This window comes from Leptonotus elevatus, chromosome 8 (genome assembly GCF_054856555.1).
Source record: "Leptonotus elevatus isolate MCC_2025b chromosome 8, RoL_Lele_1.0, whole genome shotgun sequence".
Lineage (NCBI taxonomy): Eukaryota > Metazoa > Chordata > Actinopteri > Syngnathiformes > Syngnathidae > Leptonotus > Leptonotus elevatus.
This window is the reverse complement of record NC_141246.1, coordinates 14,857,543-14,872,469: the sequence shown is the minus strand read 5'-3', so window position 1 is coordinate 14,872,469 and position 14,927 is coordinate 14,857,543. Positions and strand designations below refer to the sequence as shown.

Below are 14,927 nucleotides of genomic sequence, written 5' to 3'. Positions count from 1 at the left end.
CCCGATCCCGTTTTGTTTCGGCGAACCCAGCTAGCCAACCTAGCCTGCTAACGTTAACCCAGCAGCCTGCTACTCTTTATTCGAGCTTTCAAGGTTTGTGCTGCGAAGATGCATGTTTTGACAAGCAAGCAAACTGCAAGCGGTACGCTCCCTTGTTAACGGCATTGCAGTTGTGCCTTTGCAAACGCAGCGCAATGGAGACATTTTCGAGGCTTTGAAACGTCACCGTTTGTCACAGTCAAAACAAGTTTGCCTCACGAAAGAGGAAAGCCCTTACCCTGCCTCTTTTATGTATAAACGTTCTTCTGGTCTTCTCAATTAAATCAGATGCGTCGGTTAGTTTTGAAATGGCGCCATGCCATTATATTAAAACGAGACCGAATTGGTTATTTTTACCTTTAATCTCGCTGGTCTGTTATTTCAACCAGTGCAGTGATGATTTTTTTTTTGTTCTGTCCCCCTTGCTGTGCAAGATAGTCTCACACTAAACATTGGAATTTCCCACTGAATCCCACCAAAATAGTTGTTGCCGTACGAACACAACACATTGTACATAACACTTTAACACAATGTACATAACACTTTAACAACATATGCAGCTGTAACAAAGTGCTGCACACACAACCTAGAATAATACTGTACTGCATTCATAACCAAACAAAATCTTCCCCGTCACAATACACACATGTTGCTTGAAGCTGTTAGAAAATGAGAGAGGAGCAAGTTTGAAGTCTCCATTGACTAGCATAAAGGTGCCTGGATCATAGATGTTGCAATTGCAGCATATGTGATGTCACGCAATTTTGCTGAAAGCAGAGTTTCAAAGTAAACAAGCTGCTGTAGTTTACTAACAGCTGGTAGTTTGCCCATTGGTGAATGATACATAAACAGAACGATAGGGCAGGAGAATTGAACCAATTTTGCTTCAGTTTACATTTAGTGCTAACTCTCTACCATCTCCATATATCCTCTGGGAGGTATTCGACTCTACGTCTACGACACTCCAGTCTTGCCGACAGTCTCCACTCAACAAAAACAGGGCAGTTGCAAACATACTGTCTGTGAATATGCAAAACAACAATCACAGATACTCTCCTTCATTGACTGGCGGCCAGAAACGCTGAAAACAGTCCAGAAAAGGTTTATATGACATTATATGAAGCACAATGAACATTAAATAACAAAAAAAAAGGGTGAAAATGTCAAATTAATGGCGCTCTTTATAAAGGTGGCCAAAGGTGCCATCTTTGAGCTCCAATTTAGTAGAACTTCATCCCCATAATAAAGAATAAATTGGAACTTGGGACTAAATTTCAAACTCCTGGAATTTTAAAATTTCAATAAGTGGTTTGAAAAATGGATGGATGGACAGTTCTCTTATTTCGCTGCCCCATCCGCCATTCCAAAGAAGAAACCCATCTTAGACTAACAAAGAACTGCACGCCTTATGCGCATTTGCCCGACACAGATTTTAAGTTGTCAAAATCAATTGCAGTATAAACACTGAAGCGAATCATCTCTGAATAAAACAGTATGGTCACCACAGAAATTGCAGAGGTTTGCCGAACTCACCCAAAGGCACCTTTTGACGCTTCTGCTCATTTCATATTCTGTGGTCCCATCCCAATCCCGTGATTAAAGATCAAGTTGACTCCCATTCCCCCCAAAAAAGTGTAGTGCGTTCTAGAGGGTGACATGGGAGTAGATTTTCACTCCCTCCCATCCCACTCCCACAGAAAAAAAATGCCCCCTCCCAGTCCTGGACCATAGTAAAAAATAAAATAAAATAAAAAGCCCTGTCCTGTCCCGCTGTCAGTGAATTAGACTCCCGTCCTATCCCGCCATCGCTGTTTCAAGAAATCCAGCGCAACAGAAAGCACCATTGCCTTCCAGGTCATGTAGTCCTTTTGGCTAACGTTGGTGTGTGTGTGTGTGCTTATGGAAAGAAAAATACAAATGGCTGCGCATCTGTCATTTTTTCCCCAACTGAATAATCCCACTTTCATGATTTTTTTTATTATCCTGTACCGTTCCAATCCTGAAAAATGTCGACCTCCAGTGCTTGTGTGGTTCTTTATCAAACCATCCACAGTTAAGGTTGAATAAAATTGATCCAATACAGCAATATCAATCCGAACGGACCACCACTGTAAACTTCTAGGGCCAATTTATTAACTAGCCAATTGGCAAGTTACAGCAGTAATTGTAATTAATTGCCTAAAGGTTGAGATATGAGCAAGTTATTTATTTCACTTAAGTTTCAAATCTGTCCTCAAAACTACCATGTATTGCTTTGTATATGACAGTTGAAATGCGTGTGGCGGTTGGCCATAGCATGTAGCTTCATTGTGCGCCGATCACGGCAGATAATCGCCGCAAATAGTTTGAAATAGGGCGGGGGATGCTGTCTTTACCTGTAGTGGACATTGAGTTTGATGAGCTGTATCACATTCTCAGCAATTAGTCTTGTATTTATATTTATTCATTTAGCAGCTGTGGAGTTGGCACACAATGCTACAGTATCCATTCAACCTTTTGTGCCTTTCTTCTGCTATCTTAATTGAATGAAGTACAGTGTTCCCTCGTTTTCCGCCGGGGTTAGGTAAAAAAAAAATACCAGCAATAAATGAAATCCGCAAAGTAGTTGGCTTTATGTTTTACATTTATTATAAAAGGTTTAAGGCTTTAAAACCCCTCACCATACAGTTTATACACTTTTCTAATCAAGGCATTTACATGTTTTCACATTTTCCTCTTGTTTAAACATTCTAAATATTCAAACCTTCATAAATTTTAGAAAATAGATACATTACTGTAAAAAAATGCATGCAAAGTTGCACACAAAAAATGTGATAGTGAGGCTGTGAAAAGTGAAGCGTGTTATAGCGAGGGAACACTCTACGTCATTATGTGGGTGTGACCCAGTGTGCCACCCAGTGTTCAGACTGAGACACCACAGTTTGCGTGAAAACTGGTTTAATGGGAGATAGTCCTAAATGTTATTTGAAGCATTACAGTATTTCATATAATTCTTAGCACTTGTCTTGAGTTTGAGAGCTTGTACAACAACCACACATCTTGAAAGGGACTTTTTATGGCCACTAGATATTTTCTTTGTTTTTTGTTGTTGTAGTTTTTTTCCGTCTTAAATTCATTTTAGAAGTTCATTTTATTGTTAATTCTACAGGCCAGGGTCTCCATATAGTCTGGACACAAGTAAAAATACAAATGGCCCTACAAATGTCATTATAAATGTGATGAAATCAACACTTTTAATATGCAATGTTTTATAGCAGTGGTGTCTAAACTCGGTCCTCGAGGGCCGGAGTCCTGCACCTGTTTCCAATGAACATGATCGTTATCAGGCTTATGCAGAGCTTGCTGATGAGCTTCTAGTTTATTGGAGCACTGAAACATCCAAATCCTGCAGGACTCCGGCCCCCAGAAACGTATCTCGGCATACGCATTTAGTTGCAAAGTGTCTACATGTGTAACGGTAAACTGCACAAATCGCCAGTTTAAAGGCTGTGGACGAACATTTCACCTGTAAGTTTGATTTAAATAGAAAGAAATTGAAAGATTAAAGAAAATTTTATTTTTTTAATATGAAAGAAAAAGATGGTACATACCGTCCATTTGTTATATTTTATTATTTATTTATTTTCACTTTGTTAAAATGAACCTAAAGTTAAAGCCAATTTGAGCTTTTCAAGTTCTGAAACTATAATATTTCGCTCTTTATTTATTTTACCTATTTGTGTGCTGTATTTGTTTTAAAAGGCAAAAATAAACCTTTTCAAAGAATGCTGATGTGATTTTTTTTGTCTATAAGAATAACCGTAAAACCGTGTTTTTTTTCTCAAATTATAATCATACACCAAAATCTGAAACTATTGTACCCCTAGTGCCAATGTTGATAAGCTGATAATTGTTTGCAAAATTAACTTGAATACAAATATACTTTCGAGTCACATGTATAAGTCAACATTTACATTTCTTAACCGCTTAGTCCTCACATGGTTTGCGGGGAGCGCTGAGCCTATCCTAGCTGGCTACGGGCAGTAGGCGGGGTAAACCCTGAACTGGTTGCCAGCCAATCCAAATGCATACAGAGACTTACAAATGCATTGAAACATTGTGTAAAGCACAATGAAGCAGAATTTTCTTGATATCTCTGCTTCAAAGACAACCTGTAAGTAACTAATTTTGAGTTTGCCAAATCAAAACGGTCATGTTTTAAAAATGCAACAAAAATACGAAATAGAACTGCAAGGGTAACATTTTGGGTAGACGCCGTAAAGAAAGCCCACACTGGCGACTGCCATGTTGCCATGATGCATCTTCTGTGAACACAAAGTCGCACGCATGATGACGTCACAAACATGCACAAACATGCAGCACTACTATAAGAGAGGGGAGGGGAGGGGTTGAGGAGTTGGGTACAACTTGAGCCACAACCACAACAGATGGGCCAACGCAGAAAGTCTACCATTTTCGGCGGCTTTCTTTATTATCTGGTTTATCTCTATGATGTCAAATTGGTCGATAATTGCTGATAATTATCGGCCACCGATACTATCGTGCGTCACTAGCAGCATGCTTGCTCGACCATTGACATTGCATCATCAAAGAAAGCAAGTGATTTTCAACATTCGAGTGGTGAATAATTTGTCAAAATAAATAAAAATACACATGTTGGAACCGACTAATAGTATAGATTTTGGGCTCACCCCAAGGGCAGTGATATACAGCGCCAGTGCTGGTTCTGGTAGGCCACCACAGTTTGGCTTACTTATCCCTCACTTTTTTGCAAAAAAATCCAGTCATAACTGGTGTTGAATCAGTGCGTCTTGCATTGGAAGTTAGTGTTCTTCTAAATATGAAGATGAATAAACACTAATATGATCATTGTCTTTGTGTTACTGTTTAACTTTACAGTAATTCATCGCGCAGTTCATTGCAAATAACTTTGCTTTGTATTTTGTAGTACTTTATTTGTATTATTTATACTTCATTTGTAAATACATTCGTTTTTACTTCACTCTACTTGTTTTAAACTAATGATGTTTTATTTGTCAAGGTTTTTATAATTCAAAATTAATGTTAAATTGAAATTATATTTAAAAAAAAATCTTATATTTTATAATTACATTATACATTATTAGCACAAACAAAAGTACTGAACATTGGTACAGTATACAGTACAGAGTATCAATACCAGGAAAACGGTTCCTGACCGGTTCAAATGTGATTCAAGTGTGAAGTTACCCAAATCGTTACATGATGCCACTATATATCTGTACATGTGTCTGCCACAGCTGATGTGAATGTTTTTTGTTTTCTCCTAGAAGTTTTGTCCCTGAGTCATGGCGGACAGGAGAGCGGAGAAATCATGTGAAGAAGCCAGCAGATCGTTAATCAGGCAGGAGTATGAGGCGGTAGTCATTCACAGCACGGACACCTTGGCGGTCCTTGGTCCTGTGGTACATCCCACAGGTGCCCCCCTTTCGCCGAATCCGCCTTCCGGATGCCTCCGCAGGCGGGCCTTGCTTTATCGCATCGCTGCCTTTCTTCAGTTGGTGAGTCCAGTGCTGTTCCCATGTCTTGTCATACCCTGTTGAAATTGAAATAGTCCCTGAATGAATGCTCTACAGTATATCTAGTTTTATCATTCGATTTATCACTTAGCAAGAGATAGCACAGTGCTGTAGTGGTTGTCATGTCTGCCACACATTTGAGAGTTTCTGGCTTTGAATCTGCTTCGGGCTCCCTGTGTGGAGTTTGCATGTTCTCCCTGTGCTTGCGTGTGTTTTCTCTGGGTACTCCAGCTTCCTCCCACATTAAAGAAAACATGCGCATTACTGTAACTGCGGTATGTAAACTTTTGATCATTCTGCCAGGGTATGTTAACTTATGAGCCCAGCTGTATATTTAATATCCCCTCGCCTCGATTTTGGAAGTTTTTTGTTGTGGCAAAACAATGCCTTTTATTTTTGGGAGAGAAAAAAATATATATGGTAGGTTAAGGGTGTGGTTTGTTTATATGTCTTGTGATTACCTGCTGAGTTGGGTAAATGCCACCTCTCAGCCAAAATTAGATGGGATACAGGCTCCAGATCACCTGCAACTCTGTAGACAAGTGTTATTGAAAATGGATAGACTGGTTTAAAAAATAATTATGCATGTTTATAACACACTGTTTCCCTGTTAACTAACAAGAGAAGTTCATATGACAATACAGTGGTTCCTTGCTGCTTCCCGGTTTACTATTCACTATATCGCAGATTTGTATTTGGGTCAAAAATTCCTATATTACGGGGTTTGTCTTGGATTGTTGTACCTTGCTATATCATAGATTTTGTCAGAGATTATTACCCCTACTCCACCCCCCGGCGCACCCACGCCTACTGGATTCTTTATTTATGCTGTTATTTTTCTAATTATATTTACAAAGTTAAGTGTTTAGAAGATTGGGAACTGTGTGGTGGTTGCATTATGGCTTTAACGCTCTCTACGTTGCGGAAATTCACCTTAACGCGGGGTGGGCATTGCACGTAACGCCGCGATAGGTGAGGGAACACTGAACGTAAATTGTATAATGATAGAAGAGAGTCCATTGTGAGGCCAAGATAGTGATTCCCTGAACCCCTGAAGATCCCGATCCCGGTAGCATGTTTAAAGTATATTTGTTGTGGCTGTTTTTCAATTTCTTCTTTCTTTACAAACAGAAAAAATATGATGAAGCAGATCAAGACTGCCAACATGGTAAGAATTTTGTTAGGGAAGCATTGCATGTTTACATTTAATATAAGGCTATAATGACTCAGAGATTATAATTTAATTATACATCACAATAAAGTAGGGATGTTCAATACCACTTTTTTTCAGACCAATATTAGTACGATATATGAATTAATAAATTGGTTATCTATTCATGAGTGTCTGCTTTGTCGCAAACAAACCCTCTTTAAACCATGAGTTGGTTTTGCTTCAAAACGTTAGTAAAATGTCAATGATTCTTTAGTGTTCAAGTTTTGACCAAAGTGTGAGTGGTAGTGACCAACGCTAATTTGGTGCCTCAACATGGTGCGTACGAGCCCCAGGTAGCCCCCAACAAATAGCCAGCGGGTGTGTTGTAAAAATAGTTCCCTTCTGGTAAAAGGGAACTTAAAAAAAAAAAAACATCAACTGTTTCAGTTATAATTTAGGCTAGTTAGGTCTCTTTAAATGGCCATCGTAATAAATAACTTGACAAAAGCCTTCATCTGATTTTCAAAATTCTTGGTGATTTCTACAGGATGAAGTAGCCATTCTGTCATTGAAGTCTGGTTAACTTTGCATTTTGACAGATGTCATTTTTCGGGAAATCTTGACATGTTAGTGCAAAGAAAATTGGCACGTCATGAATAAGGCTGTGATTTTGCATGTATACTGACTGTATGAATATTACATTATTTTATTAGTGACTGAGGCCCTACGCTCTTGCTTTTTCTCCCAACTAGTCCTGGCAGAAGATAGGATGGGGGGAGACGGTTTACTCCAGGCCAGCTTAAACTCCATGCAGTTGGATGGCAGCCTGCAGGATGTGGCCAGCATCCTTTCTAAAGCTTTGTTTGGCGAGCCAATGGTATGTTGAATGAACAGTATTTACTATACATTGAATGTGCCGAGCAAACTTAGACCAGAATAAGAGTATATTACCAGCTACCAATGTATGTATTTATACAAATGGAATAGATGAATAATAGTGTGCATTGTAGGGTTGGGCGGTATTTAAATTTTGACACAGTTTTACCATCTCCACATTTCACCGGGGTATACGGTAATACCGTTGCTAATTTTAGACACTTTTTAAGACTTATCTTGCTCTGACAACAGCCAATCTGTCTAGAAGTTAATGGTCACAGATCTGTTCACTGTGTGCTCCGGTTGCATTTGTAATACTCTTTTGTGTGATGAAGCGCATTTGAATGTCTGTCACTTCATGACAGCACATCTTGAGCTGAAGTGTGTAGCTGACGTGCATGCGCTCCTTTTACGCCGCGTAGCCAAGCTCAGATAGCATTACGTAGAATACATTGTTCCCTGCGGACTTCTACGGTCCTCCACACTTACAAACAGTTTCTTGGTTTACTGGACTCTTTTAATGGACCCCGCTGTGGGCGCACATTCGACATCTACGCGACACACAAACAAGCACGCAGCCTCCACCCCCACCCCAAGAGCACACCCAGATGCACTCACCTGCGTGCCGCGGTCTCGGGTTGATGTGTGTCCATGGACGAAAACAAAATCACTTGCTGATTTTTTTTTTTGTATAAATAAAAGCACTTTGTGGCGCGGCGACAAACTCATCTCTTTGCAGCAGTGAGCGGGGGATATCGTTCCTCAGATGAGTCCGGAGATACGAAGTATTTTCCATCTCGCACAGTTACAGTCCTCATGCAGATATTGCATACAGGCCACATCGACATTTGCTGCCAAATTGTAGCAGTTGCATTTTTTTTCTTCTTAAGGGACCGCTTAACAGATCTGTGCTGACTGGCCATTTTGTCTCGTGACTGTCACATGACTAACAGCTTACTATTAATTTTTAACTGCTATAGTAATATTCATTGTTATAGTATTAGTAATTTGAAAACAATTACAAATGTCGTGTTATCAAAGAATTTTGTTTAATATCATAATGGGTCATTGTACGCTGCAAGCTGCAGTTTTGGTTTTGTTTTTTTCCCAAATGATGGTATTGACAGTGACACCGTTGCCATTTTTGGACACTCTGGGATACCGTATTACCATTTTACCGCACAACCCTAGTGCATTGTAGATAGATGAATGGTCATGTGGTCAGGACCACAATACAATTACTTCTAGTTAGTGAAAATCCTCTGTATCTGTGTGTCTTTTTCACTTATTTTTTTCAAAACAAAATATATCTTTCAATATGTCATCTTGCAAGTAATCATTGTAATGCAATTAATTTTCTTTATCTTCTTTTACAGAATGGCATCGTTGCAAAAGACATATCCAGATTAAAAATTCTGTTTTCAGAAATAGAGGTTAGTATCAATTCATGATACACTGCATTGCCATGCTTACGGTCCTTTTTTGTTCATGCCTTTTTGCCAGGTTTTGATTGGTGAATGCTTCAGGCTGGAGTCATAATAGCATAATTATAACTATTTAATCCCACTCAGTCTAGTTTGTGTAGTTAGCTGTTTTGGATCTAATGCTCATAATTCCATTGGCCAGATTGCTTGTTTGGTTGAACTGTATTAATAGCCATGACACAATAATTGTCTGTGTGTCCACCTCACCTTCACCCCATGTTTTTGTCTGTCAGGCGATAAAGAAGAGTGAGATGGCACCAGAATACACTGATGACCAGGAGGAGGGTAGGCAAAAGTTAATTTGTGTGTTTCATTTTTAAACAAAACAAGTACAGTGGAATCTCAGGTTATGAATGACCTGGTGCATGAACATTTTGGGTGACGCACCAAGTTTTTGTAGAAAATTTACCTGTGGTTATATTCTATTTTCGGTCTATGAACGGCCTTGGCAAGGACAAGCAGATGGATCTATGTTTTGCTGTTTCTTATGCTGTGTAACCAACATCAGCTCTTTGTAAAATACATTGCTGTAAATTGATAAATAGTTGTATCCATCCTTCAACATGGGCACCGCTCATTAGCAAGTACACTATTGTCCTGGTGTGTGCGCAGACAGACATGTAAATCGATGTAAACCCTTTTATATTACATGGGCGGCACACAACCGATAGTTTTGGTTGCTCACTCACTCGACACGTCTTATCAGCATAGACACAACCACACTGCCTTGCGTGCCATCATAGGACGGCAGCCTGAACAACACCGAATACAGAACACACACATGGAAATTATTTTTTTTACCTAGTGAGGGGAAAAAGCTCTCATGAGACGGACAACTCGCCAATAGTCACACACTGTGAATTATTTTTGCTTTGTCAATCGCGATTTTATTGCAAATGTAATTAATCGTTCAGTCCCACTCCATAATGCACATTTATATACTGTACATGGTAGTAGTAGCAGTAGATGCAGCATATACTATTTATAATGCTCATTCCAAACAGATAAAAGCTAGCTGAAGCCCAACTTAGTGGTGTAAAAAAGAAAAGAAAGAAAAAAAAGGGTTTGGTTCAGCCTCGTTAACCATTGTGACTTTGTTTTGCACTGACAGAGGTCCAAGATGGCTGGCAGTTCAGGCCCCCTCCTCGAGGAGTCACCAGCAGTGAGGAGTACACCCTCTGTAAAAGGTTAAAAAAACAATCAGGGCTTCAAGTTATGAATCGATTGTGATTTTGGATCAAAATATCAGGTCTATGTTTCATCCTGTGCTTGCCTATGAATAAAAAACAAACTAATAATTGACAAAATCACAAACTATCTGATTATCACATAAAGTATGTAGCTGGAATTAGGATGTCTATAATTGGCCTTTCCCTTGTAGCATATAAATGTAATGTTGTACCATAATAGGAAAAACAAATAATAATAAAAAATTATTTAAAAAAATAGTGCCATGAAAAGCAGATCTTGACTTCATGTAGCATTTAACTATAGAGTTTCACCTTGATGAGGCCATAGGCAAAGCTGATTTTCGTAATTGGGGGAAAAAATAAATCTTATTTATTGAACTAGAACCCAACCACACTCTTTACCTCTCCTTTAGGTACTTGGAGCAGGGTCTGTGTCGGTACGGGGCCCAGTGTACGTCAGCCCACTCGCAGGAAGAGTTGATGGAATGGCAGAAACGCTACGCATCACGCCTCATTCGTCTCAAGCAACAGCAGGACAGCAAACACTTCACCGAAAGTTACATGGAGACACTAATAGAGAAGTGGATGAACTCTCTCTCCCCAGAGAAAGTGGTATGTGACTCACTCAATAGGAAACACAAGATACTATACTTTATACACTACACCCCCCTCCAAAAGTATTGGAACAGAAGGTGAATTCCTTTGTTTTTGTTGTATGATGAAGACATTTGGGTTTCAGAACAAAATATTTATATGACACAAAAGTACAGAATTCCAGCTTTCATGGAATTTGCAGCTAGAGGCAGCGATTCCGTACTATTAATTTAACGGCGCCGCCCCGCCATTCCTAAATCTTAGCCGCCGATCTGTCAAATTTCCAAGGGCTGGAAAGGAGAGCAGCCACACAGTGTTACGCCGGACGAATGGTGAAAAAGACGACCAGACAGCAGTGCTTGACACTGCGACCAATTTACCACAAATGCGTCAACTTTACAATGTTTGCTGGTTAAAAAAGGAATAAATAAATCAAATCATCCGTTCGCAAGTGCACATTTTAATTAGTAGTGCAACGGATCTTTGAGCCATAACGTGTTCGGATCAAGTGCGAGGACGAGTCAAGATAGCCTCCACGCGCTGCCTGCTTAAGGCCAACCAAAATAAATGGCTACCAACTAATACATGGACGTCAATGCAATAGGGTTGGTAGGCTTTTATTTTGAAATGGACCCTTGAAGCACACTGTGGCCTGTCTTCTAACTTGACTCGTTGTTATGGCCCACAGTATGGGATAGATACCACGGACTTCCAACTTCCAGGTTTCACACATCAGCGTCGTGTCTAGCTACTGATGGCCTCGTTCCAACACTTGCACCTACATCCCGGGGGGTGTCTCAACTCTCTGAAATTCTTCGGTCAGCTGAGACAGACACACTACATACTCGCACCCGTCGACGGGAACGCGCAACCAAAGGGCACAAAGGCGGAAGCACAAGAACTGGGATGCGGCCCACACGTCGCAAACAGGAAACGGAAACAAAACTGATGTGTGAAAACCAGGAAGTCGGAAGTCCCGCCTCCTCCGTGGCAAATACCCCATTTCGTGGCTGTTTCTTTTTTACCCCTGTGTGGTGGAGCAACTCTCGACGACCAAGATAAACACAACGGCATCCAAAAATCATATTCAATCGCTAATTAAGCACACCAAGATACCGCTATTTAATTACGCCGTCATTTTATGATAATTCTCACAAGTCTCCACCGTTAGCAGTTAGCCGCTAATAGAATGTAAACATTGGCGTCTCATGTGAGACATGTAATGCATTCAAATGCATTCGGACATTTCATCCTCACACAGAAAGAAGTCAATCAATGCATTAAACATTAAAAATTGCAAATATGTAATTAATGTTGGCTTTCTATCAATCTATAAAAGCTGGCATATATCAAGAGGAATTATGGGGGTGAAATCACTTTGCTATTTCACATAATTACAATCAATGGTACATCTAAACAATACCTAATCTAATAACTAGGCTTCGTTTTGTTTTGTTTCGTTTCGTTTATTCGCACATAGACAAAAAGACAATATGAAAACAGTTGTAACATTGAAGTGTGCAGGAGAGATCAGGAAACCCATATCGGGTTTATAAAAAGATCTCAACTGCTATGAATCTGAACATTATTCTTGTTCAGTGTTTGCCTGTTTTTGAAAGGGGACTAATGTAAAGTCACTCCAGTTTTTGGTGGCAAATGTTACAGGAATTATATATAAGAAGGGAAGGTTTATTCAGTATCTCACCTTTTTTCCCCTCTCTTTTCAGCTTAGTGACATTTTAGAAGGAGTCAGCGTTGAAACCAACACAAGCCTCTCTCTTACAGTCACCACCAAAAAATCTTTCCACTCTTGGACCTTCACACTGCTGTGCAAGGTAGGGTTGAAGGATGATTTGTTTGCAACAATCAGTGATGAGCATTTGACAACTTTTCCTTGATCAAATATGGAGAAAGTTTAAATGTTCAAATAAATGATTTTTTTAAATTATCTTTGATCCCATGAAAATAATGTTTTGATACAGTTTGTACTGAGTGTAATCATCTTGCCTCGATCAGTTGTCATTGTGTCTTCATGGATGTAGTGTCATTTACCGGTGGTTCTTTTGATTGGAAAAACTACAGTAATCCCTTGCACACTTGCATTTCACTTATTCACGGATTCTCCTACTTGTTTTTTCATGGTGAAAAATATCTCCCATCTATTCGCTGAAAAACTCACCTAGTTGTGTTTTTGTGTGCTTTCTAAGATGCCACATGATGTCAAAGCACTGTCTAAATAGGGCAGTGTTTCCCACACCATGTTTATATATATATATATATATATATATATATATATATATATATATATATATATATATATATATATATATATATATATATATATATATATATATATATATATATATATATATATATATATATATATAACGCATGTAATGTTAGTTCGCTGTCACTTTATGGATCGTGAGGCTAGAGGAGATGTAGTAACAGGACTGAGACCCCGTCCCCTGCACACCCAAGTAGATTCCAAATCTGTGGGAAACACTGTAGGGAAATATTACATTAATTTGTGTCTATGTTGAAGCGATACATCTTGACTGAGAGACAAATTTTGTATGTTTGGGGCGATATACAGTCTGACATAGTCTGCGTTTTTAATGGATATTGCAGAGCATCTTTGTAGCTAGTACATGTACACATGCATTTCAGGTTGCACATTGTAAATACGGTGCTGTAAGTTGACTTTGGAATAATGATACTAGATTGGTATTAGATATTACTGTTTTGGGATCTAAATGGGGGCCGTCAATCCCTTTTTTTTGTGGGCCGTTTGCGGCAGGTCTCTATCCCCACAAATACAACCTCACTTCTGTTGCCTGCACATTCTGGGGTGACAAAATTACATCATCAAGCTATTTAAAATTTACAGTCAATTCCATCAAATTCCTAATCATTTATTAATCAACTCCATATGTAATTTCTTACACTTACAAAACACCTTTATTGATAACCACCCCATGCATAAATCTGAATTTTGGCATTACGAACCCGCACAGTATTTACAAGAAAAGCGTAAAAAATGCAATGTATTTTGTGTTCCAAACCAAAATGTTTGTCTTTTCTGTCATCTGTGTCTCTTTGAGCAGCCTCCTAGAAAGCTATATCGCATAGCCCTGCTCTACGATGCCCACAGACCACACTTTTCCATCACATGTGTCTCTGCTGGGGAGCAGCGACAAACGGTGTCTTCCGGCTCTCAAGAGTGGACTCCACATAAAGACACAGCAGGTATTTGGTGTATGATGTATAGATCACTGCTCATTACCTTCCTTGTACACAGCTTTGATCATAATATATTCAAATGACTCACCAGATGTTTGTAAGTCTGGTCAACAGAGAAGGAAACGGTTTATCGTCAGGTACTGTAGCCAAACCTAGTAAAAAAGACACCACAAAATGTGTACAAGCCAGCCAAGTTTCACTGTAGTTTGGTCATATTTTGTATAAAAGTGACTACAGAATGCTTTCAGTCTTTACTTTTATGTTTTGTTAATTTTTTAATTATAATTTGTGAGATGCCACTTTTTTTCCAGAACGGTACGAGTATTAATTCTTGAGTTGCTAGCTTTGCTGATACCGGGTACTGATATCACTAGGACTTTGATACATGAAATTTCAATTAAAACAATTGCAGATTGTGAACAAAGACTTTTCTTTCTTTGACTGTTCTGGTTTCACCAGCAATTAGGTTATACATTTTAATGCATAAATGGCTTTTTTTTTAAATTTGGAAATTACAATCCTAATTGTCTAATCTATCACTTTGTCTATTCAATTGAATGCATAACTGACAACCGGTTTAGTTCATATTTGACCAGTTAGCTAAATTGTCAAATTAACCATGCTAGTATAGCTTCATAGTTCGCACAGCTAGCTTACCTATGTTTGACAGATGATGGTAAACGTAATGTGCCTCTTATCTTCCAGTTATTCGAGGCAGCCTCAGCTGCTTTAGTAAGGATTTTCAAATCCAAATTACACAGAATGATTCGTCAAGTGAGTTATTTGAGCT

General features: G+C 39.0%; 1 protein-coding gene across 2 annotated transcripts in view; it reads left to right on the top strand.

Moving 5' to 3' along the window:
* Positions 1 to 14,927, top strand: part of helz (helicase with zinc finger) — a 41,325-nt gene that overhangs the window by 224 nt on the left and 26,174 nt on the right. The window contains exons 2-10 of one of the 2 annotated variants that reach the window (XM_086082849.1): positions 5,349 to 5,579; positions 6,729 to 6,765; positions 7,503 to 7,627; positions 9,003 to 9,059; positions 9,344 to 9,395; positions 10,222 to 10,297; positions 10,714 to 10,912; positions 12,622 to 12,729; positions 14,002 to 14,143. In XM_086082849.1, coding sequence (XP_085938975.1) covers positions 5,367 to 5,579; positions 6,729 to 6,765; positions 7,503 to 7,627; positions 9,003 to 9,059; positions 9,344 to 9,395; positions 10,222 to 10,297; positions 10,714 to 10,912; positions 12,622 to 12,729; positions 14,002 to 14,143 — 1,009 coding nt within the window. In that variant the 5' untranslated portion in view covers positions 5,349 to 5,366. The remainder of the gene's footprint in view (positions 1 to 5,348; positions 5,580 to 6,728; positions 6,766 to 7,502; positions 7,628 to 9,002; positions 9,060 to 9,343; positions 9,396 to 10,221; positions 10,298 to 10,713; positions 10,913 to 12,621; positions 12,730 to 14,001; positions 14,144 to 14,927) is intronic. The other variant, XM_086082850.1, reaches the window with a different exon arrangement.